We start from the raw sequence: 22,469 nt of genomic DNA, 5'->3' as shown, positions 1-22,469 counted from the left end.
TTAACATTCATTGGCAGTAAGATAATTCTAGTTAAATGATCTGTTAGTACTTTTAATATTTAAAAAAAATGTTAAAACCTACTGGGTGGTAGAGTTTTTTCCTTTGAATGTTTCTTCAGGAAATCCTTTGGAGAAGGTACTTCAACTTTTGGTGGTCCCATAGACTTCATTGCCATTTTATGTTTTTGCATGTTGTCTTTTATAGACGTCTTAAAAATAGATATGTACCTACAATTTAAAAAAAGTTGTAGCATTTGTATTTCCAGTAAAAGTGATTTCAAGTTAAGAAATGCATACATTTTGGGCAGCCCGGGTGGCTCAGCAGTTTAGTGCTGCCTTCAGCCCAGGGCCTGATCCTGGAGACCCAGGATCGAATCCTGAGTCGGGCTCCCTGCATGGAGCCTGCTTCTCCCTCTGCCTGTGTCTCTGCCTCTCTCCCTCTGTGTGTGTGTGTGTGTGTCTCACTAATAAAATAAAAGCTTAAAAAAAAAAGAAATGCATACATTTTAAATACATATAAGCCTATATTCATTCAGAGACAGATATAAAGTGTAATTATCTGAGCCCCTATCAAACACCCTTGATGGAAGCTTTGCCCTCAGAAAGAGGTGCCAGGGTAAAGATTATAGTATTTCTTTGTTAACATGTGTAGCATCAAGAGTGATGTCACTTCTCCCACTCCTAATATTGGTGACTTGTGTCCTCTCTCTCTCTCTGCTGATCAGTTTAGCTAGGTGTTTACTTCATTGATCTTGTCATTGTGTTTCTCTAATGTTCACATGTTTTCCATTTCAATGATTTCCACACTTTATTATTTCTCCTTATTCTGGCTTACTTTGCCCTTTTTGTTTTAGTTTCTTAAGGTGCAGGTTTAGGCATTTGACTTTAAACCAAACAGTTTTCTAACAGAAGTATTTAAAAATGTAGAATTCCCTCTAAGAGCTGCTTTTATAGCTGCATCCCACAAATCTTTCATTCAGCTCAAAATACCTTTTTAATTCTTTTTTGATCTCTTCTTCGATTAAAGAGCTTCTTCACATGTGTTTTGTTTGGTTCCCAAATATTTGGGGATTTTCCAGGTGTCTTTCTGGTTTCTAACTAATTTCTACTATGGTTAGAGAATATATTTTGTACAATTTCAATTCTCTTAAACTTTCTGACACTTGTGACAATGGCACAAAGTATGGACTATCTTGGTAAATGCTCTCTAAACACTCAAGAAAGTGTACTTGGCTGTTCCTGGCTGGCATATTCTACAAATATTGATTAGGTAAAACTGGTAGTGTTTTCAAATGTTCTATTAATTATGGAAAGATGATGAAATCTCTGTCTACAATTGTGGATTTGTTCATTTCTTCTTTTAGTTCTATCAAGTGTTGTTTCACATATTTTGAAGCTATGTTTGAAGGTTCATAGCATTTAAAATTATCATATCTTCTTTTTAAAGATTTTAATGTATTTAATGTTGGCAAATTGAATTTAAATAAAATATATTTTTCTAAAATTTTATTTATTTAACAGAGAGAGAGCACAAGCAGGGGGAGCAGAGGGAGAAGGAGAAGCAGGCTCCCCACTGAGCAAGGAGGCCGATGTGGGGCTTGATCTCAGGACCCTGGGGATCATGATCTGAGCCTAATGTAGATACTTAATCGAATGAGCCATCCAGGCACCCCAAATTTTCATATATTCTTGAACTGACCACTTCATCATTATAAAGTAATGTTCTTTATCCCTTTTAAAACTCTGTATAGAGACACCTGGGTGGCTCAAAAGTTAAGCATCTTCCTTCAGCCTAGGGTGTGATCCTGGAGACCTGGGATCGAGTCCTGCCTCAGGCTCCCTGTATAGAGCCTGCTTCTCCTTCTGCCCCTGCCTCCTGTGTCTCTGCCTCTCTCTCTCTCTCTGTGTCTCTCATGAATAAAATCTTAAAAAGATAAAAATAAAAAAATAAAACTCTGTACTCTAAAATCTACTCTATCTCCTATTAATAAAATCACTTCAGCACTCCTTTGCTCTATGGCAACAGTGTTTTTCCATTCTTTGAGATATTTGCTCTTTCTTCTTCTGTATGTGATGTTTCTTTTTCCTTTGGCTGCTCTTAAGTTTTTTTTTTTATTATTATTACTGGTTTTAAGAAATTTGATTGTAACGTCCCTTGGTGTGGTTTTCTTCTCTTCCTCCTCCTTCTTTTTCTTCTTTCTGCTTGGAACTCATTGTTCTTGTATTTGGAAGCTTCATTAAATTTGTCAAAATTTTGGCTGTTATTCAAATACTTTTCCTGTTTACCCATCTCTCTCCTCTCCTTCTGCAATTCTAATTATAGTTATGTTAGGCTGCTTGATGTTGTCTACAATGCACTGATTGACTATTTTCCTTTTCAATTTTTTTCTTTAATTTTGTATTGTTTTATTACCATGTCTTCAAATTCAACAATATTTTCTTCAGTGTTTTAGCTACTGTTAATCCCACCCAGTGATATCCTTTATGTCCAGAAGTTAGATTTTGGTCTTTCTTTTTTAAATCTTTTTTTAACCTTTCCATTTCTCTTTGTATCTTGCTCATTTTTTCCTTTACATTTTTTGAATACATGAAGAATATTTAAAATAGTTTTAATGCTCTGGTCTATCAAATCTCTCATTGATGTCATTTCTTTGTCTGTTTGTATTGACTGATTTTTCTATTGGTTATGCATTATATTTCTGGATCCAGAAGAACTTTGAGTCTAGTTCTAATTTGGCCCCATTACTGAGGCAATATACTTTTGAGTGCACTGCTCAATGCCCTGTGTCTTAAGAGGTGTTTCCACTCCGGCTGGTGGAAATTTGAACTTTATCTGGATCTACTGCCTTCTGTTGGTTATTTCTCTGGCCTCAGTAGTTTCATCATATACATGTACTGTCAACCAACAACTTCAAAAAAATCCTCTTGCATATTTCCATAGCATACACTCTCATTGTCTCTCTCTCCAATTCTCTTCTCTCTGGTACTATGTCTCTGTGTTGTGAATTCTACATGCCTTAACCTCTCCAGACTCTGAATTCTGTCTCCTTTAACTCAGAGAACTAATGGGTTTTCTTTAAATTCCTCTTCCCTGGATTTTGGTCTAGAAACTTTCTAGGAAGAGTGTTGGGGCAATCCTAAAGCTTGTTTCTTTCTCCCAGAAATGACTGGTGTGTGCTGTCTCTTGTCCATTTTATGAAAACTATTGTTTTACACTTTTTTTCCCTGGTGTTTTAGTTGTTTAAGGTGAGAGGGTAAATTCCATCCTTGATTGGAAGAAGTTTAGCTACATCACTTTTAACAGCTTGTATCCTCTTCTTATACGGATAAATATGTTTGAAGAAACATTGAATTGTTTCTTGCTTTTAGGGGCCTTTCCTTAATCTTGAACTCAATGTCTAGGGATTAATTATGGACTAAACTGAGTTTATTAGATACTTTCAAAAATAATGTTCAATCCAACCTTGTGCCTTAAATTTCATATGCAAGTTGGACCTGGTAAATATCCCTTGATTAATAAAATAACTTTCCCTGTGCTAAGAAAAAAGTGTGTATATGCTTACTTCTTTTTAATTTTCAAAATCTTGTGATTCAATACATTATTTTGTGAGCTGAAAGCTTACCCATTTGTTATACAAAACAATACATTTTATTCTATAGGAATAATTTTTTACTTTCCCAAATTATAAAAATAAGAAAATATGAAACTAGTATAGCAGTATATGCCAATCACAACTCAATTTTAAAAAATGAATAAAGATATAGTTTTCCTCTATCTCCTCAATCCATTATCCAAATACATTTTCTATATTTTTATTTATGTATGAAATATAACTTGATTTTAAAAACTTAATATGATGATCTCTTCCCATATTAGTAGTTGTAAAATTTACTTTCTTTTCTTTACAAGAGATGAAGAGAAGTGTTATTATTATGAAAGTCTGCTGAGACTAGACAGCCAAATTAAAATCTGAATAGCAATTTCTAACACTGTTATAAAACTCCAAGACCATATATTGGAACAATGGGAATTTTAACATAAAATTGAAAACATACTGAAAACAAAAACTTTAGAATATTTTTTACATTCTTTGAATATAAATTAATTTTAAGGGACTACTGCTTTCCCCAACTTAATTATTAGCTACAAAATATCAGCAAAGTAGGTAAGACCCTCAGGAGAAAATGACCCTGTCGTCTAAGATTTCATAATAGTCAAGATTGCTTAGCAAAGTTAGATACATAACTGGACTTTAAACAAAGAGATGTTACAAAGCCTCAGAAGATATAGATTTAACAGAATGGAAATTGAATAAAATAAGAGGTAGTCCAAGAAGGATGAGAACCTCTGAAAATGAAATTCTGACTACATGCCATAGATAACACCAATGAAAGCCGGAAAGCCTTAAAAAAACCCAGCCAACTAATGGGTAGTTAGACTGTAAATATTCCCATTTTTAAAAAGCATGCATCCAGAAATTCCACAAGGGTGAGCCTGATGTCAATTTTGGAAATCATCTGAAAGCTTGTAGAGAAGTAATGATTAAACGAGCCATTTGGGGTTTCAGGTCATTGAAATGAACATCATATTTTTTACAGATTATTTGACTCATGAATCAGGCAACTACCTTAGACATACTAATGCACAACTTTATGTTAGCAAAGCCTCTTATCCTTACTTATAAGGTAGATAACTATGAATTGATTAATGGATGCATATGGATGACTGACTGAACTCTTAAAAACAGTATTGCTGTCAGCCTAGAAAAAGGTGTCTAGTAGCCTACTAAAGTGCAAAGTATTTGTCCTACTTAATGACAGATGGAGATATAAAAGACATTAGATTTGCAAATGTCACAAAGCTGGGAGGGATGTTTGAGAGAGTATATGAAAGATTCAAAGTTCAAAACTATCTCCATAGATAACAATGAATTTAGATCAAAAACAATCAGTTACATTAATTATACGATGGGACAGATGACCTTAGCCATAATTTATGAGGGAATTTCAATGTGAGGCAATGGGAGAATATGAATGTCAAAAATGCTAATAAGTGCATTAATAAAAGTACTGCGCTGTAATGAAAGGTATAATGGTCCCATGGCCTATTCAGTACATACCTGGAATATTACCTTAAACAAAAGGAAAAGACAGAATGATTGGTGATGTTAAGTAACCGGAGCCATCTATGGAAGGGTGACATATTTGGTGACATCTCGGAAACCACCTCATGCATCATGAGCAACTGAAATTTTGAAAACGGATTCATGGCTTCTCACTGACTTTAACACTGTCATATCTTGAGTCCCAGATCATTAAGTTCAACTGCAAGAGGATGCCCTTCACCCCACTTTGGTTCCATATATCCATTTTCCATGTTCTCATTTAGTTACTTGCATCTCTCAGTAGGACTTCCAATAATAAATGGTTTTATTGTTAGTCAACATGTTAAAGTTTATATTGTAGTGTCCCAAGGAGACTGGAACTTCTGAAGTATGGGAATTTCACAATGCAGTCAGTTGTTGAGGAATAGACCTCTTTGTGAAAGTTGGACGGTCATCTTGCTGGTCTTGCACAGAACTGCAGTGAGTTTTCTTGAAGCTGAATTTATAACTCAGTAATGCAAATAAGCCTTGGAGGTTAATACATTTCTTTCTTATGATTAATTCTCACTATTAGTAAAGGGATTGGGTCAGAGCAAGTTAGTGTGGTGAGAGGAATTTGTTAAATGTGTTAATACACTCTGTTTTTATGTATTACTAGTTGCTTGCATGACATCTTGTCAAATTAAAACCCCCACAGGGTTGTTGCAGACAATGTAGATTGTTGTCTTCTCACCCTAACAGAGAGAGTTCTTTGGCACTACATTTGGACCTTCTCTCCCCTTCACCACGAGGTCCTTTTCTCTACTTATTCCTTCAGAATCAATCAAGGAGTTTGTGCTGTAACTTCCAAAGTTCCCCAAGAACATTCCCCAAGGGCAATGTTATACACATATTAGGGGCTCAGTTATTGCTTGCCAAATTAATAAAGATTGTTCCTATAAAATTTCTTGAAAAAATACTTAGGTGCCATAAAGGTGCATCTTTTTAATTTACCAGTAACAAAACGTCTATCTAATAAAATATCTTACCATTCAAATTCAGTACTCAATAAAAAATACAATCTACCAGTGGTTACAGAAAGGTTACAGGAATTTCTGACCATAAATTCATTCAGCAAGAGTTAATTAGAATACTCATAAATTCTGCAATTCCATCACATCTTACTTTACATTCCTCTTTCCATTCTCAACTAGATTTTGAGAAGCTAGTGGAAAATAATATAGGTACTGCTCTTGTTAAAATTAGACACTTGGGCTTAAAATGGAAGGATTTTCCCACTTGTTGATGTTATGTACCCCAAGTAATTACTAGTAAAAATAATTGACCATTAGATCTGAAAGGAATCTAAAAGATTAGCTGAGTCATTTAGTTTGTTTTACACATCAGAAAACAAATGAAAATTTATTCATGATTCCCAAACCAATTAGTTTCAGAGCCTACTTTTTAGCCTGGTACTCTTTTTTAAATTTATTTATTTATTTATGATAGTCACAGTGAGAGAGAGGCACAGAGACACAGGCAGAGGGAGAAGCAGGCTCCATGCACCAGGAGCCCGATGTGGGACTCGATCCCGGGCCTCCAGGATCGCGCCCTGGGCCAAAGTCAGGCGCCAAACCGCTACGCCACCCAGGGATCCCTAGCCTGGTACTCTTTCAGTGTGGTTTTGACTTGCATCAGCAGAAGAAGAAAGGATTAAAAAAAAAAAAAAACAGCACATATTTCAAGTACTAGGAGGAATAAGATTTTCTGCACTGGTTATCTTCCATTCTCCCCATGGATTACATAAATTCTAAGCCCCTACACAAGTGAGTGACTGAGATATTTACTTGGGGGTTAGATTTTTGGTTTTTTTCAGTAGGGTTAGCTTTTTGAAATGAGGGGAGTTTAAGGGGTCCTAACACCTACACAAAATTTTAAACTCAATTACGTATTTTGGGGTCTCCACCCATCCCCTCTTCCTTCTATCCCACTATCAGATTTGAAAAAGACTTTAGAAGCTAATCTATTTTGTTTCACCTACAACTGAGCCTCAGAAACACAAATTTACATTTGACTATCATCTCCGAAATAAATAACTACTATCCCTTTGGGGAGGGAGCGGTAGTGTAGTCAGAAATAAAACAATGAACTCCTGAAATCACATAACAAGTATCCTAACACAGAATAATAAAACTGTGATTTTCCCTTTTCAACAGCCACAAGAGATTTCACGCTATTTTGTATGCCACATCATGTATGAACAATTAGATACATTAGAAAACAATTACATACTGTATTAACAGGCAGCTAACATAATAAAATGGCCCTCTCACAGCACTGGGCGGTCCTCTCTGTGAATTGGGAGATGATAAATACCTAGATTTTGCAATCTCTTCTTTAAGAAGCTGACATTCAAGTCTACTTCACTGAGACAAAAAAATACATATTTTTCAACGTTATATGATGCTTAGTTAATCCTGAAATGGCATAATTATTCCGTATTCTAGTTTCAAGTGATAATCTTTGCTTACCCACATACCTAGGACGGTGGGGAGGCTCCTTCCAGTCACTGGGTATGAGGTTATAAATGCTCTCAGAAAAGCAAGTTGTATCCATGGCCACCAAAACGACTCCTTAAAAATACTCAACTTTTTCCCTCACTATCCCAATATCTGTGTCTCTTTCTTCACTGTTCCCCTTTCCTTTTCCTACTCGTGTCTTCTCACGGAACTAAAGTTTCTCTCTTTTACCTAGTTTCCCTTTGACCTCTTCTCAGCAGTCCTCTCTTGGGAAGAAAATAAAATAACCCTTCTAATTCTCTTTGGGGTTGCTTAGCGTTAGTGGACGGCGTGGTTGCCTTGGAAACGGTTGCTAGGCTACGGGGAAGTGGAAGGCAGCACCGCGCACGAGGTTTCCTCTCTTCCCTCTGCAATTTTTCTGCTTGAGTTCAATAAGGAAATCACCGTTTATGTGTGCCTTTGGGAATAAGGAGCGGAATGGCGACCCCTTAAAGACATTGCTCGTCGCTGTCTCGGCGGACTTGGACAGAAAGACAGACCCACTAGAGAGTAGGGCGCGCAGCGGGTTCGCAGGCGTCACACAATGAGTCAGTCTCTTGTGCGCAGGCGCCGATCCCTGAGTGGGCGGGGCCAGCCGCCGAGGCCTCCGCGGAGAGCCGCCCCGGGGCCGGGGGGAGGAGCCTGAGGAGCAGGGAGGATTCCGGTAGGTGGAGCGCGGCCCGAGAGTCACGTGCCCAGGGTGCGGGCGCTCGGGGCGTGGGTGTGGCGCGCGGGCGCGCAGGCCCTCACCGGCGCAGGCGCAGAGGCCGCCGCGCGGGGCTGGGGGCGGGTCCGGCCTGGCGGAGGCCCTGGGCCTGGGCTGTGGGCGAGCCGGTGTGAGAGCCCCAGAGGTGCGGGACCCCGTCCCGAGGCGGCGGTGGCGGCTCCTGGACGCTCCTCCCCAGTTTCTTTCCTTTGCCCCGTCTTCTCAGTGAGATTTTCTTGGTGAGTGATTTGAGGAGAAAGAAATGGAACCAGTAGACACCGGTCCGTCCCATTTGCATGCCTTCCCCACTGCGTTCCTTGTTCTCCTTCCCGCTACTTCGTTGTCATCCCGCCTGTGCGCTCGTCTTCCCCGCCGCTTCTGCCGGGCTTGCGGGGAGCTCGCTGCGCGGCCCTGCTCGCCACCTGTGGGAGTCGCGCCCCCGCGCGCCCCCGCGCGCCCCCGCCTCCCCGTGCACCTGTCGCACCGCGGGCTTCGCTCGGCCTCCCTTTCTCCGGTTCGCTGCCCTCGGCCCCAGGTACCTGCTGGTCGGGCCCCTCCTCTTAGGTCTTTATCCACAGACGTGTGCACTCGGTAATTTGTGCAAAAGCAGCCTAAACCAGGAGGAGCCTCTTAAATGGGCCCTTGAATTTTTACCCATTTTTATGGTGTTCCCCCCCCCCCTTGTTTTTTTTAATTGTCTTCTCGGGAGCGGTGTTCCGTTTTAACCGTCTGCTCTTCCAGAAACCTCTTTATGCTGAAAGAAATTCGTACAGAAGCCTTTGCCATCCTGAGTCTCTAAAAGACATTTTGGCAATATTTTGGAAAGATAGTTGGTCTGAATGAACCTGACAAAGGCCACTGTCCACAGGGAATAAAGATGGTCAAAGATAAGACACCACCAGTTTTGGTCATTTCACTGCCAGGGTACTCGGTAGAGAGAGAAAAACAGCACGATGGCTTCATTAACCATTAGTTCCTACTGAAAAGGCTGTGCAGAATGGGTGGGTCCTTATCATTTGGGACTCCTACTGAATTTCATCAGATAAGAATAAATTTAGGTTTTTTCTTATCCAGTTGATCAGATTTTTATTTTTATCCCAGACATTTAGCATCTTATTTCAGACAAGTGGCGCTTTGGTGATGATGCTCCTGCTCTTCACATCGGATTTTCTGTTTTTCAGAACTTTTTTTTATGTATATACCACTTTGTTGTTTTCCTTTCCCCTCTGAATATTTTATTATTTCGGTTTGGAGGTTATTTTGTTTGCTTTGCTTAGCATGTATAGAGAAAAACTCTCTTTATTCGTGCTAAGATTTGAACTAAGACTTAAAATGATGATACCATTAACCAAGCGGATGGTCATTGGCCAAAGCTTATAAACTTTCTAATGAAGAAGCAGCACTCTGGGACGTTTCATATGAATCATTTCACAAAAAATGATTAGGGCAAAGCATGATTTCTCCAATTAGTAAGTGTCAACCAACCTTAGCTAGTCTTGACTTTCTGGTGTTATGGAATACAGTAGTTTCACTGATAATCAGTATATTTATTGTGGTTTTAAAAATACCAGTTCATGATCTCCTCACTATTAGTATAGGTAGTTTACAGTCATGGTGAAGTTGTTAAAGCATTTAGAAAGGAACTTTTTTCCTTTCTAGATACTTTCTCTATAATTCTGCTTGCCTTTTTTTTTAAACATTTTATTTTTTTTTAATTTTTATTTATTTATGATAGTCACACACACAGAGAGAGAGGCAGAGACACAGGCAGAGGGAGAAGCAGGCTCCATGCACCGGGAGCCCGACGTGGGATTCGATCCTGGGTCTCCAGGATCGCGCCCTGGGCCAAAGGCAGGCACCAAACCACTGCGCCACCCAGGGATCCCTCTGCTTGCCTTTTGAAAGCATATTTACAAAGAATATATTTCTAATTTTTATAGTTGCCTCAAAATGGCAGTACTGTTCAAGGAAATGTCTGTGTCCAATATGCCTACAGGGAATCGGCATTTGTCCACTGACAGAGGTCATGAACTTTATCTGTAAAGGGCTAGATAATTAATATTCTAGGCCTCTACAGGCCAAATGGTTTTGATCAAAACTGTTCAACTCCACTGTTGTAGCTCAAGAGCAGCCAAAGACCATACTAAACAGATTAATGAATAAATAAGTTGTGTTCCCATGAAACTTTATTTTTAAAAAGGATAGTTACAGTTTTGCACAGATTTGGCCTGTGAGTTATAGTTTGTGCAGACCCCTGCTATAAATGGTTTAACATACAAGTTAGAGTGTTTTGCTGAAGACTAATTCTAACTTATATGAATAAAATGAGCTTAGGTAAGAATGTAAAAAGAGACAACTAGGAGGAAAATTAACCCTGGATAAGAGATGTTCTTTATAATAATATAATTCTAAGTTACAGAATTAAAAAGGGTACTTAATTAAAAAGTCTTTTGAATTAAATACTCAAGACCATTAGGAGAATATCTAACAGTGAAAGATTAGCAAGAAGAAAGGCTTAATGAGCTTTTGGTACTAAGACAGAGGCAAAGATGAGCAAATGAACTTGTAATTCTACTTTTGATTGTAAGATCCCTGTGATTACAGCATGGCACTAGAGTGTGTGGTCTTTCCACCCTCTCCACCTTGCTATTTCCAGGAAAATAATAGCTGACTACCAAAGGTTTGCTGAGAGGAATTTTGCTCAGTATTCCAGAGCAGCTGAACTATACCTCCCCTGGTTAGTTTATGTCGTAGCAAATTTGCATTTTTTAATGTATTGGAAAACAATTTATTGCTGTAAGAATGCAGTAATTTTTAAGGATTTTTTAAAAAGTATCAGGATATCTTCATAAGATAATGGACCAGATTTAGTCATTCTTCTGAGAAATTTAGGTTGCATTAATATAGGATAACAAGCAAAATCATGGCATAAATATTTTTAGAAGTTCATTGAACCACAGCCAGTTCTCATGAAACAATTTTTTAAATGCTGTGTCTTACATTTTATTTTGGAATAGTATGTAACAGATATTTTAAATGGGTGACAAATGCTAAATCATCCTGACTAAATAGGATTTGGATAATTTCCCAAAGGAATTGGAAACTAGATAATTTTATAATGGAATTGAAAAATTTCTCTGGACCATTTTGGAAATAAAAATTGATAATGGGTATGATTTTAGTTGATTAGCAATCATCTAGTGGTGTCCTTAGGAAAACATCACTGTGAATAGGTTGATGAAAATTAATATGCATTTCTGGTTTAAAAATGTAAGTTTATTAGTATTCATAAGAAAGAATTTTAAAATAAGTTTAAAAGTGATTTCTGTACTTTTTTTTCTTGAATTCATTGTTCAGTTTTGATCAGCTTACTACAGTAAAATTGTGAAGTTTTGTGCCTTGAGCTCAGAGAGTACTTGAATTATTTTATTTATGTGGACATTCTGTTTTTGTGTTTTAAAGTCTGCTGTGACACTGACACAGCCTTTTCATTTGTCTATTTGAATGACAAGTGTCTATTATGTCTAAAAAGTAACCAATGGAGTTAGTGGATCAAAGAGCCCCACTATATGTGATCAACAGGAAAACCTATTTAAAAAATATTAATGTATAATGGAGCTGTGTAGATTTTACATCCTCTGAGGAATTAGAGAGTATGACTAAAATGTTTTCATGAAGAACTTGGCTCTACAAAAAATACTTAAGAACATTGACATAGTAAAACACGAGTACTTTATGGCCAAGAGATTTGGTCTTTAAATACTGCTTTTGTTTTCTGACTCCTGTGATTGACTTACATTTAATTTGAAAAAGTTTTGTCCTTTGGCCAAAGAAAAATTGCCTATTCATGACCACTAGACTGAAATACATAGTAAAGTAAAAATAAAAGAAAAAGCATAATAATATGGCTTTCAATCATATAGGAAAATGATATGCAGTTGATCCTCCCTTTTCACAGGTTCCATATTTGTGAATTCTACTCACTAAAATGTATTTATAAGCCCAAATTAATACATGCGGAACTTGTACATTCATTCATGGACACATGCACAGTGATGAAAAATTTGAGTCTCCTGGTGTGCATGCTCTTAGCTGAGATCAAGCAAGATGATGCCTGCCTTGCTGTTTCAGCTCAAATACTGTAAACGAGTGTCCTCCCATTCTATTTAATATCACATTTTTCTCATTTTTGTGCCTCTAGTTGATGATTCTGCTGTTTAAAATGGCCCCTAGATTGTTGTGTTGCCTAGTGTTCCTAAGGTAATAAGGCTGTGATGTACCTTAGAGATAAAATGTGTGTGTTAGACAAGCTTCATTCAGGCATAAATTAGAGTGCTGTTGGCTGTTCAGTGGTAATGAATCAACTGCATATATACGTATAAATTATATATTAAAAATGTATAAAATGATTTTAAACAGAAACACATAAAATTGTTTGGAATGGAACAATTTGGAAGTGTGGAAGCAATGGGAATATTCACTCTTCACTAATTCAGTATGCATGCTGACTTTATAGAATAATACCATGAATAATGAGAATTGAGTTTATTACCTCTGAAGTCAAAACTTAATTTCCAGATGAAAGTTACAATGGATATTATTCCATCTTGTCTGTTGGTTTGCTTACAATGGATGTTGAAGCCCTAAAATTAATTTGTGGCTGAAATGTCATAAAACAAAATTTTAGGGGCAGCCCAGGTGGCTCAGCGGTTTAGCACCGCCTTTGGCCCAGGGTGTGATCCTGGAAACCTGGGATGGAGTCCCATGTCAGGCTTCCCTGCATGGAGCCTGCTTCTCCCTCTGCCCGTGTCTCTCATGAATAAATAAATAAAATCTTTAAAAAAAAAAAAAAAGACACAAATTTTATTATGTTACTTAGAATTCATCTTCTTTATTTTTCTTTAAAAATGATAATACATGTTACATTTTGTAGCCTTTTAACAACTGCCTTCTGCTATTTTCAGGAATATTTTTATTGTGAAATAATATTGATACCAAATTGCATTAAATTGTCACAATTTATATAAAGTAAGGAAAACTAAGGTTACAAAAGGTAAGGTGAACAATGCATAATGTTTGTGTCTAACGTTGTCATCTACTTTTGATGGAATTGATGATAAGCATTGTAGCAACCAACACAAAGTGGAAAAGATCTGTTAAAAGATTTGATGTCCATACAAACCAACCAGCTACTCAGGTAACAAATACTACAGTTACTGCTAATACAGACATCCAAAAGTTACACACTGAGAACCAAAAAAGAATACACACTCCTAAATAGGAGGTAAGTCAGGTGGTTTTAGAAAGTGTTTCTCCTCCTCCAAGAAAACTAGCTGGTGTTAAAGTACTTTATTAGAATACAGTTTAATAAAAGACATTGCTAAAAAAAAAAAATAAAAAAAAAAATAAAAGACATTGCTGATATGACTCAAGTATACACTTCTCTGATCCTTGGTTTACTGCAGGGGAAGAATTAGACTGTGCATAACAAAACAATTTTTGATTCATGCTTAAGTACCACTATTTTCTCTGAAGGCTTAGCAACTAACCAAACCATAAAAACATACACCTACACTTGAGTCTAGATATTCTGATTCAATTTATGTGTTTTTGGTCCATTGTCATTGAGTAGCAATAATTAATATTTCTATATATGAGAATATTCTTTGTGCCAGCCACTATGATACGTGTTTTGAATTTATTATAAACTCAAATAGCCAGGGAGTACCAGTGTGTAGCGGACACTGTATTTGCACTTTTTACAGCAACTATGATTACATACAAATCATGTAGTGATTCAGATGGATAAAACAACCTGTAAGAGTAATTCAGACATTGATTTCATAGCTTTAGTCCACTGATTTAAATTTTTCTCTCATCACTAAACATCCAGTTAAATAATTAAAATTTCAAGTATCATTGTGAGAGATTGTATATTTGTTCTTATTTGGTTATATTCCTTTTGTATTGCTTGGTGGAAGAAATTCCTTTAGTACTGTTTAATGAAATTTATTTTCCGTTATAAGACACAGATGTTGGAAAAACACAGGATCTTAATATTTTAATAATAGATTTGGGGAAACTATTGAAAAAGGCCAATTCATTATTTTTCCCTACTTTAAAATTTTCAGGTGGATATTTTAATAATAGACCAGTCTATGTGTGGGAATTTGTAACATTGCAGTGATGATTAACTTGAAAATTTTTCTATTATAGACTCTGTTTTTTCCAAAGATTGACTTTGCCTCACCATCAACAAACTCTTCATCTAAGATTGATTCCTGGGTGTCATATGTTTACAAGTCAGTGGGAATTAAGCGCATCTCATACATGCTGAAAAGCCAAATAAGGAAATGTATTCCTTCTCTTAACAGTTCTAATTTAACTTGTAAGTTAAATTCAGTGTTAGTTTTCAAAATTCTTTAAATGTTTAATTACAGAACACAGTAGCAGAGATAATCAGAGTAGTAAATGATCGAAAGTTTTTAGAAAGTATTTGAACATACCATCTAAGATTTAATATGACTTAATTGCAGAACGTATGAAAAGCCCCAGTACATATGTGTGGAGTTCCTTTAGTCGATTTAAATGAATGTTGCAGCAGTTACTAAATTGCATTTTACATATACTCAGAAAGAGTTTGACTTGTCTGGCATGCATTTGTGTTTTAATGGTGAGTATATTTCCAAAGACACAGATTTTAGCAATATGGGGAATTGCAGAGCTGCTTTGGATGCCAGAATAATTATTTCCTCTCATCATTGGAAACATTCCTGAGGGATTTTTTTTGCTATCACTGTAGAGTCTGGAATTTGAGTTAAGTGTCTCCACTGATAATGTTTAGAGGACAGAAACAAAAGTGACGGTTTCATGCAGATACAGTTATAGATATGTAGCCTTTGACTTTGCTGTTAATTATCAATTTTCCTTAATTTGCATAATACACCTTTCATTTTAGATTTTTTTTAAAAGACTTCGATATGAAAAATATTTAAGATTGATTCTTTACAGTATGCATACAAAAGGCACATAAGAAAGAACATGTCATACCTTTGCCCTATAGTTTGGAAAGTTATTTAAGTATTTTGTAAGCAAATATTTTACTCTACTTTCTGGTTGTGAATTTTATGAGAAATTTATGAATAGCATGATAGTCTGTCAGCATGTTCATATAACTAAAGTTAGAAATTAAATATAAAGAATAATGTTCAGCTTTTGTGAATTGCAAGTAAATAACAATCCAAATAATCCTTGTTTATAGGGATTATAGACCAAGAAACAATTTTCATTACAGGAAAAGACATACTAATCTAATGTAGTATTTTTTTTTAAGTATGATGTGGCATTTTCTGAGTTAAGTGTAGCTTTAGAAATTGTTGAAGTTTTGATTATTTGGTCTTGAGATTGAAAGATTATTTAAAAGGATAATATGTAGTATGTGAGAATTTAAAAAATGTCCCATACATTTGAAAGATTTCTAAATAGTTTATGATGTGGTTATTTTCAGTCCTATTTGGGATTTTAAGTCTGTTAAAATTAGTAATCAAATGTCTTTTTTTGTTTTTATGTTTTGAAAAGGGCTAAAGCCAGTTTTTAGGTTGACTTGGGCAGAAAAGTGAAAAGAGAATGCTCCACTTTAACCGATGTCCGCATCTGAAACAAATAGCCCAGAAATGTTTTTCTAGTATACATGTTAGAACGGATAAACATGTGCAGCTGTTTCTTTCAAGAACCTTTGCACTTGCAGAATTCAGGAAGTCATGGCACTCAACCCACTCTGTTGTTGGAGACAAAAATATTATCCTGATGGGACCGCCTGGTGCTGGGAAAACAACTGTAGGCAGAATAATAGGTCAGAAACTAGGTTGTTGTGTCATCGATGTGGATGATGATATCCTTGAAAAAACCTGGAATATGAGCGTGTCTGAAAAATTACAGGATGTTGGTAATGAGCAATTTTTAGAAGAGGAAGGAAAAGCCGTGTTAAACTTCTCTGCATCTGGAAGTGTGATTTCCCTTACGGGGTCCAATCCAATGCATGATGCTAGCATGTGGCATCTGAAGAAAAATGGAATAATTGTATACCTGGATGTACCTCTAATAGATATAGTAAGCCGTCTAAAATTAATGAAAATAGATAGGATCGTAGGTCAGAATGCTGAAATATCTCTGAAAGACTTACTTAAGTTTAGAAGACAGTATTACAAGAAGTGGTACGATACCCGTGTATTTTGTGAAAGTGGGGCTTCCCCCGAGGAGGTAGCTGACAAAGTGCTTAAAGCAGTTAAAAGATACCAAGATGTGGACTCAGAAACATTCATTTCAACAAGACACATTTGGCCTAAAGACTGTGAACGGAAGGTTTCGACAAAATTCTTCAGTGAAGCAGTGATTGAGGGGTTAGCTTCTGATGGTGGACTCTTCGTTCCTGAGAAGGAGTTTCCAAAATTAAACTGTAGGGAGTGGAAAAGCCTAGTAGGAGCAACCTACATAGAAAGAGCACAAATACTGTTGGAAAAGTGTATACATCCTGCTGACATACCTGCTGCCAGATTGGGAGAAATGATTGAAACTGCTTACGGGGAAAACTTTGCCTGCTCAAAAATTGCCCCTGTCAGGCACCTTTCAGGCAACCAGTTCATCCTGGAGTTGTTTCATGGACCAACGGGATCATTTAAAGATTTGTCTTTACAGCTTATGCCTCATCTTTTTGCACACTGTATTCCACCAAGTTGCAATTATATGATACTTGTAGCTACTTCAGGAGACACAGGGAGTGCAGTCTTAAATGGCTTTAGCCGTATTAATAAGAATGATAAGCAAAGAATAGCTGTGGCCACATTTTTTCCTGAGAACGGAGTAAGTGATTTTCAAAAAGCACAAATAATTGGCAGTCAGAAAGAAAATGGATGGGCAGTGGGTGTCAAGTCAGATTTTGATTTTTGCCAGACAGCTGTGAAAGGAATTTTTAAAGATTCTGATTTTACTGGCTTCCTTATTATGGAATATGGAACAGTCTTAAGTTCAGCCAATTCCATAAACTGGGGCCGACTGCTTCCCCAAGTAGTTTATCATGCTTCTGCATATCTTGATCTTGTTAGCCAAGGATTTATTTCTTTTGGAAGCCCAGTTGATGTCTGTATTCCCACTGGAAATTTTGGTAACATTTTAGCAGCCGTGTATGCCAAAATGATGGGAATCCCTATTCGAAAATTTATTTGTGCCTCTAATCAGAACCATGTTTTGACTGATTTTATAAAAACAGGACATTACGATTTAAGGGAGAGAAAATTAACACAGACCTTTTCACCAGCAATAGATATTCTTAAAGCTTCAAATTTGGAACGACATTTACACTTGGTGGCTGATAAGGATGGAGAATTAATGACAAAATTATTTAGTCAGTTAGAAGAGCAACATCACTTCCAGATAGAGAAGATGCTAGTTGAGAAACTTCAGCAGGATTTCGTGGCTGACTGGTGCTCTGAGGGAGAGTGTCTGGCAGCCATTCATTCCACCTACAATACTTCAGGATATATTCTGGATCCACACACTGCTGTTGCAAAAGTGGTTGCAGACAGAATGCAAGATAAAACCTGCCCAGTGATTGTCTCATCTACAGCTCATTACTCCAAGTTTGCACCTGCTATCATGCAAGCTTTAAAGATTGAAGAAATCAACCATAACTCATCAAGTCAGCTTTATTTACTGAGTTCATATAACGCACTGCCTCCACCGCATGAAGCTTTATTAGAGAGAACGAAACAGCAAGAGAAGATGGAGTACCAGGTCTGTGCAGCTGATGTGAATGTCCTGAAGAGTCATGTGGAGAAACTAATACAAAGTCAATTCATATAAATTTTTTTTGAATAAAATATTTCTTTCTGGCGATAAACATATGATAATAAATTCCAGATGTTGATTTGGAATAAAATAGCATTTTCATTTTTTTTTTGTAAATATATCTACATGTAGATCTTTTCTCTTTTCGAATTTCAATAACGTGATTTCTATAACAACATTGTACCTGCACATGCCCATTGGAACCTTATAATCTGGAAGTGACAAAAGGGTACCATAGTGCATGGACCTTTGCGTTGCACTGTGCTTTGCACTCATGAGGGATATATCAGTTTCCACTACCTTATCCCCACTTTTAAGTGGATCAAAATGTCTGGTATTCACCTGGAAATTAAATATTTAAGCATGGCTGTTAAGTAATACATGTGTAACCATCACTAGTTTTCTATTGACTAGAAAGGTAATTATCATTCAAATGGCTAACTTGTACGGAAGAAGTAGTAAACTCACTCTTAAAATAGGGCGAGTGTTTTTACCTCTTTTCAAACTCCCGTTATGGACTACAACTAACTACATATATCCTACACCATCCAAATTAGCTAAGTGCTCTGTCCTTGACTCCCCTTTGGATGGTTATAGGATGAGGTACTTTGAAAATCATGAAACATGATTTAAATCTAGGACATAATAGTCACCATATAACTATTTAGTAGTGGATATAGAAGTAAAATTACTTACTATTTCATGAGAAAAATTTTCCAAACTTCAGAGTATCTGAATAGTCTTAATAGAAGTATATTTATAGTTATAGGTAACAGTTTTTCTGTGTTATTTGGAGTCAATTGCTATATAATTTGTCTCTCTTTTCAATGAACATTGTCTTTTTTGACAACTGAAGTCACAATTGATACACACATATCTAGATTTTCTTTCTTTGTAGTAACTAATTTTGACCATGATTTACATTTATGAATTTACTGGATATTTTATTTCTGAATATGAGATTGTTGCTGAAAGGATCTGTAGTGTAATGGACTACTCCCAACCACAAGATGGCATTCCTAACATAATTTGTCTTTGTTGATAACATTCTGCTTCATTTTCTAAGAGAGCTACCTCCATGAAGAAACATATTAAAAGTTGTAAGGAAAAAATTTTTAAATAGTTTAATGAGTGGAAACAATGCGTTTAAAAAATATTAAAAATCAAACCAATTTTGCATTAACATTGGATCTCTGGATTGGCTTCTGCAAAGTTAAGTTCTAAAACTAAAAATTGAAAACCAGAAGCAGTGACAAGAAAATAATGGAGGATTCAAAGTTCCCTTATTCACGTATTCTTATTTTTTTCTTTTGTTTTTAAGAATATCTGTTTAAGTGGATATGTTTAAAAAATAGAAGAGTGAACAGCTAAAAGTTCACCATGCATATGAGAATGCACTATTTTTCTGAAAGGGGGACCAACAGTGCTAAAAAAAAAAAAAAATGAATTCTGTCCTCAAGCACTATAGCTAGGGAGACCACATGAAAAATGAAGCCACGTACAACACAAAAGAGTTCCTGCAAGAAGATAGTTTATGAGTAAGTAAAAAATGAGTGATACAGTTAAGTGCTGTAAGGATTATAACAAAAGGAAAGGATTGACCTGGAATAGAACAGGTTTCACAGAGGACATAGAACCTGAAGTGGGTCTTGAAGGATGGGAAGATTTTCTAGGTGAAAAAGAAGGGGAAATATATTCGAGACAGAGGCCAGAGAAACCTGTAAGGTGATATGTCCAAGAGAGCACCTGTGTTTGTGGTCAGTTGTTAATCTCACTGCCCCAAATTGTCACTTGATGCCTTCATTTCTTCTCAAACCCAGCTTCATCCTTCCCCTCTAAGCTAATAACCTTGCCTTATTCAAGAAAAATGAGCCACCATATCTGATGCATCTCCATTTCCCATCAATTGTATAAATCTGTGCATATTATTCTAGCTTTTCCTACTTCCGTCTGCCTGAATGAGTCGTGCTTGTCCTTCACATGTGTCATATCTCATCAGTCATCCCTGCTGTTTCTTCAGCCTCCGGTCTCTGATGGAACGTTTGTGTCATTCAGGTTCTCTCTCTTCATATCTTAAAATCATAAGAGCAAAACAAAATTTCTGTAAACATTCACATTTCTTCCCATCTATTATTTCTTTATACTCAAGATCAGTGGTCTTCAAAAAGAGTTGTCTATACAGTCACATTTTCTTCTCATTTTCTCCAGTGTGTAAAGTCTATGTAAAGTTTGATGAGTAATCAAATACCCATATACTCACCATCTCGCTCTTAAGAGTAGAGCCTTACACCTTTGATATACTATGCTGTCTCCTCTTTGATGACATGCACTTCTCTCCCCCACAGGTAACCATTATCCTAAATTTTCATCATTCTCTTGTTTTTATACTTTTTCACTGCTTAGTTTTGCCTTTTTGTTTTGAATTTTATGTAAATGGAGTCACATTGTATGTATTTTTCCATGCCTTTGCATTTTGCTTGAAAACCTTAAAATAAAAAAAAAGAAAGAAAGAAAACCTTAAAATCCATCCATGCAAATGAGTGGAGTCACAGTTCATTGATTTTTATTACTATATAATATTCCATTGTATGAATACCACAGCCTATCCATTTACCAGTTAATATATATATAGACTAATTTTTATCTGTTCTTGTATGCTGTAGGTATATTGTTTTGTAAAGCTTGTGTTGGAGACTAGTGAATATGGGCTTTCAAATGTTTGTACTTATTTCCAAGAATATGTAAAAATAGATTTCATGTCTTGGTATTATTAAAAACTAGTGCTTTGTTTATGAAACGAATTATTAAATTTCAGACTACAATTTCTAGCTTTAACTATCTTTGAGAAATTGTTTTATAATGTCATAGTGAATTTAAGATTTGGGGGGAAAATAAGATTTTAAAATTACATATTAATGGAAATCAAAATATGTTTCTGTCAAATTAGATGGTGGAAGGCAATAAATTGTTTTTTATGAGGTTTTTGTTGGATTGTAATACTTCACTTTGAAAAACAATAACTTATGGCAAATACTGTTTGAATCCATCAAATAATTTATAAACCTTACATAATTCAAACTACTTAATATTAGTTTTCTTAAAAAGGCTATTTTCATGTGAATCTCAAACCCATAAAATCATAAATAGTACAGTTTTTGTACCAATCCAGGAACATGAAAAATCTCCATATGAAATAGTTATCAGTATGGGGACCGTGTATCTATTCCAACCATTAAATCATTAGTTTTTCTCTCTTCCAATTTTAAAAACAAATAGCCTCTTTCCAAATTAAAGTTACCATAAGCTCTTCTGTTTCAAAAAAGTAGAGCCAAAAAAATTGCCGGTGTTAAGTGAAAGGGACTGTCAGAAACAAAAAAATAAATCAGCATAATGTCTAGCAATATTCTGATCAATTGGCAATATTTTCATGAGAGCTCTACATCAAAAAGTTGAGTTTGCTTTCTACAGTAGGGTGCATTAATCAATTTAGCTTTTTTTCCTAAACTCTGAATTCTTATGACTTTCTTCATCTAAGTGGTAATAATTGTCTTGAGTCACTGCACTGAAGTTACATGTGCAGATATGACACTAATTCAGGTTATCATTAGACACTTATTGAGAGCTTAGTGGTTTATGAAATGCAGAGTTGCTAATGGCAAGTTAAACTTCATTTATAAATATTAGAGGAGTTATGACTTAAATTACTTAAATTCACAATGAATTTTTAAAAATAAATTCTCATATTTGGTAAATGAGTCTTAAAATTGTTCAATTTAATATCATCTCCCAGTAAGTTTGAGGTGTTTTTAACAAATGCTTTATTATTGTTTTTCAAAATGGAAACTTTGAGATCAATATTCCAGAGTTTATGAGAAATGCCAAAAAAAAAAAAAAAAGAGAAAAGCCTCCAGGAACCATTTTGAACAGATAGAAGTTAATTTTTTTTTGATATAAAGGTATGTTCCTGGCACTCTTTATGGCACAAATATTAACACGTTAATATTTAAATACTCAATAATTTTATTTCAGATTAAAATAGGCTTGTTTGTATAATGCAACACTAAAATGTAATTTAATTATATGCTCAACAATAGGTTTTCTTTGAAGCCATGTAAAAAATATTGTTTTGGGTATACTTGGCAACATATACCCCAGACTGGCAATCTGTGTGATAGTAAGTACGTCATTTTCCTTAAAATTAGAGGCCTTCTATACTTTGTTTTGTTTACAGCATTCATTATCTCATGTTCTTATTGAATAAAAAGTATTTTGGAAAAA

General features: G+C 35.8%; 2 protein-coding genes across 8 annotated transcripts in view; one reads left to right on the top strand and one right to left on the bottom strand.

Moving 5' to 3' along the window:
* Positions 1–8,191, bottom strand: part of ENKUR (enkurin, TRPC channel interacting protein) — a 25,036-nt gene extending 16,845 nt beyond the window's left edge. Inside the window, exons 1-2 of one of the 4 annotated variants that reach the window (XM_025463920.3) lie at positions 7,616–8,191; positions 83–228 (exon numbers count right to left, since the gene is read on the bottom strand). In XM_025463920.3, the coding sequence (XP_025319705.1) occupies positions 83–191 (109 nt within the window). In that variant the 5' untranslated portion in view covers positions 192–228; positions 7,616–8,191. The remainder of the gene's footprint in view (positions 1–82; positions 229–7,615) is intronic. The other 3 variants (XM_025463922.3, XM_025463923.3, XM_025463919.3) reach the window with 3 other exon arrangements.
* THNSL1 (threonine synthase like 1) lies at positions 8,159–22,469 on the top strand. Of its 4 annotated transcripts, none has more exons than XM_025463916.3 (3): positions 8,159–8,306; positions 14,565–14,736; positions 15,927–22,469. In XM_025463916.3, the coding sequence occupies exon 3, from the start codon at positions 15,975–15,977 to the stop codon at positions 18,204–18,206; it is 2,232 nt and encodes a 743-aa protein (XP_025319701.1). In that variant the 5' UTR covers positions 8,159–8,306; positions 14,565–14,736; positions 15,927–15,974; the 3' UTR covers positions 18,207–22,469. The 4 variants fall into 4 exon arrangements, with proteins under 4 accessions (XP_025319701.1, XP_025319703.1, XP_025319700.1 ...); XM_025463915.3 differs by lacking the exon at positions 8,159–8,306 and adding an exon at positions 8,400–8,587; XM_025463917.3 differs by lacking the exon at positions 8,159–8,306 and adding an exon at positions 8,403–8,883.

Source organism: Canis lupus, chromosome 2, assembly GCF_003254725.2.
Source record: "Canis lupus dingo isolate Sandy chromosome 2, ASM325472v2, whole genome shotgun sequence".
Lineage (NCBI taxonomy): Eukaryota > Metazoa > Chordata > Mammalia > Carnivora > Canidae > Canis > Canis lupus.
Note: the sequence above shows the minus strand (reverse complement) of the source record. Positions and strands in the feature narration are given on the sequence as shown.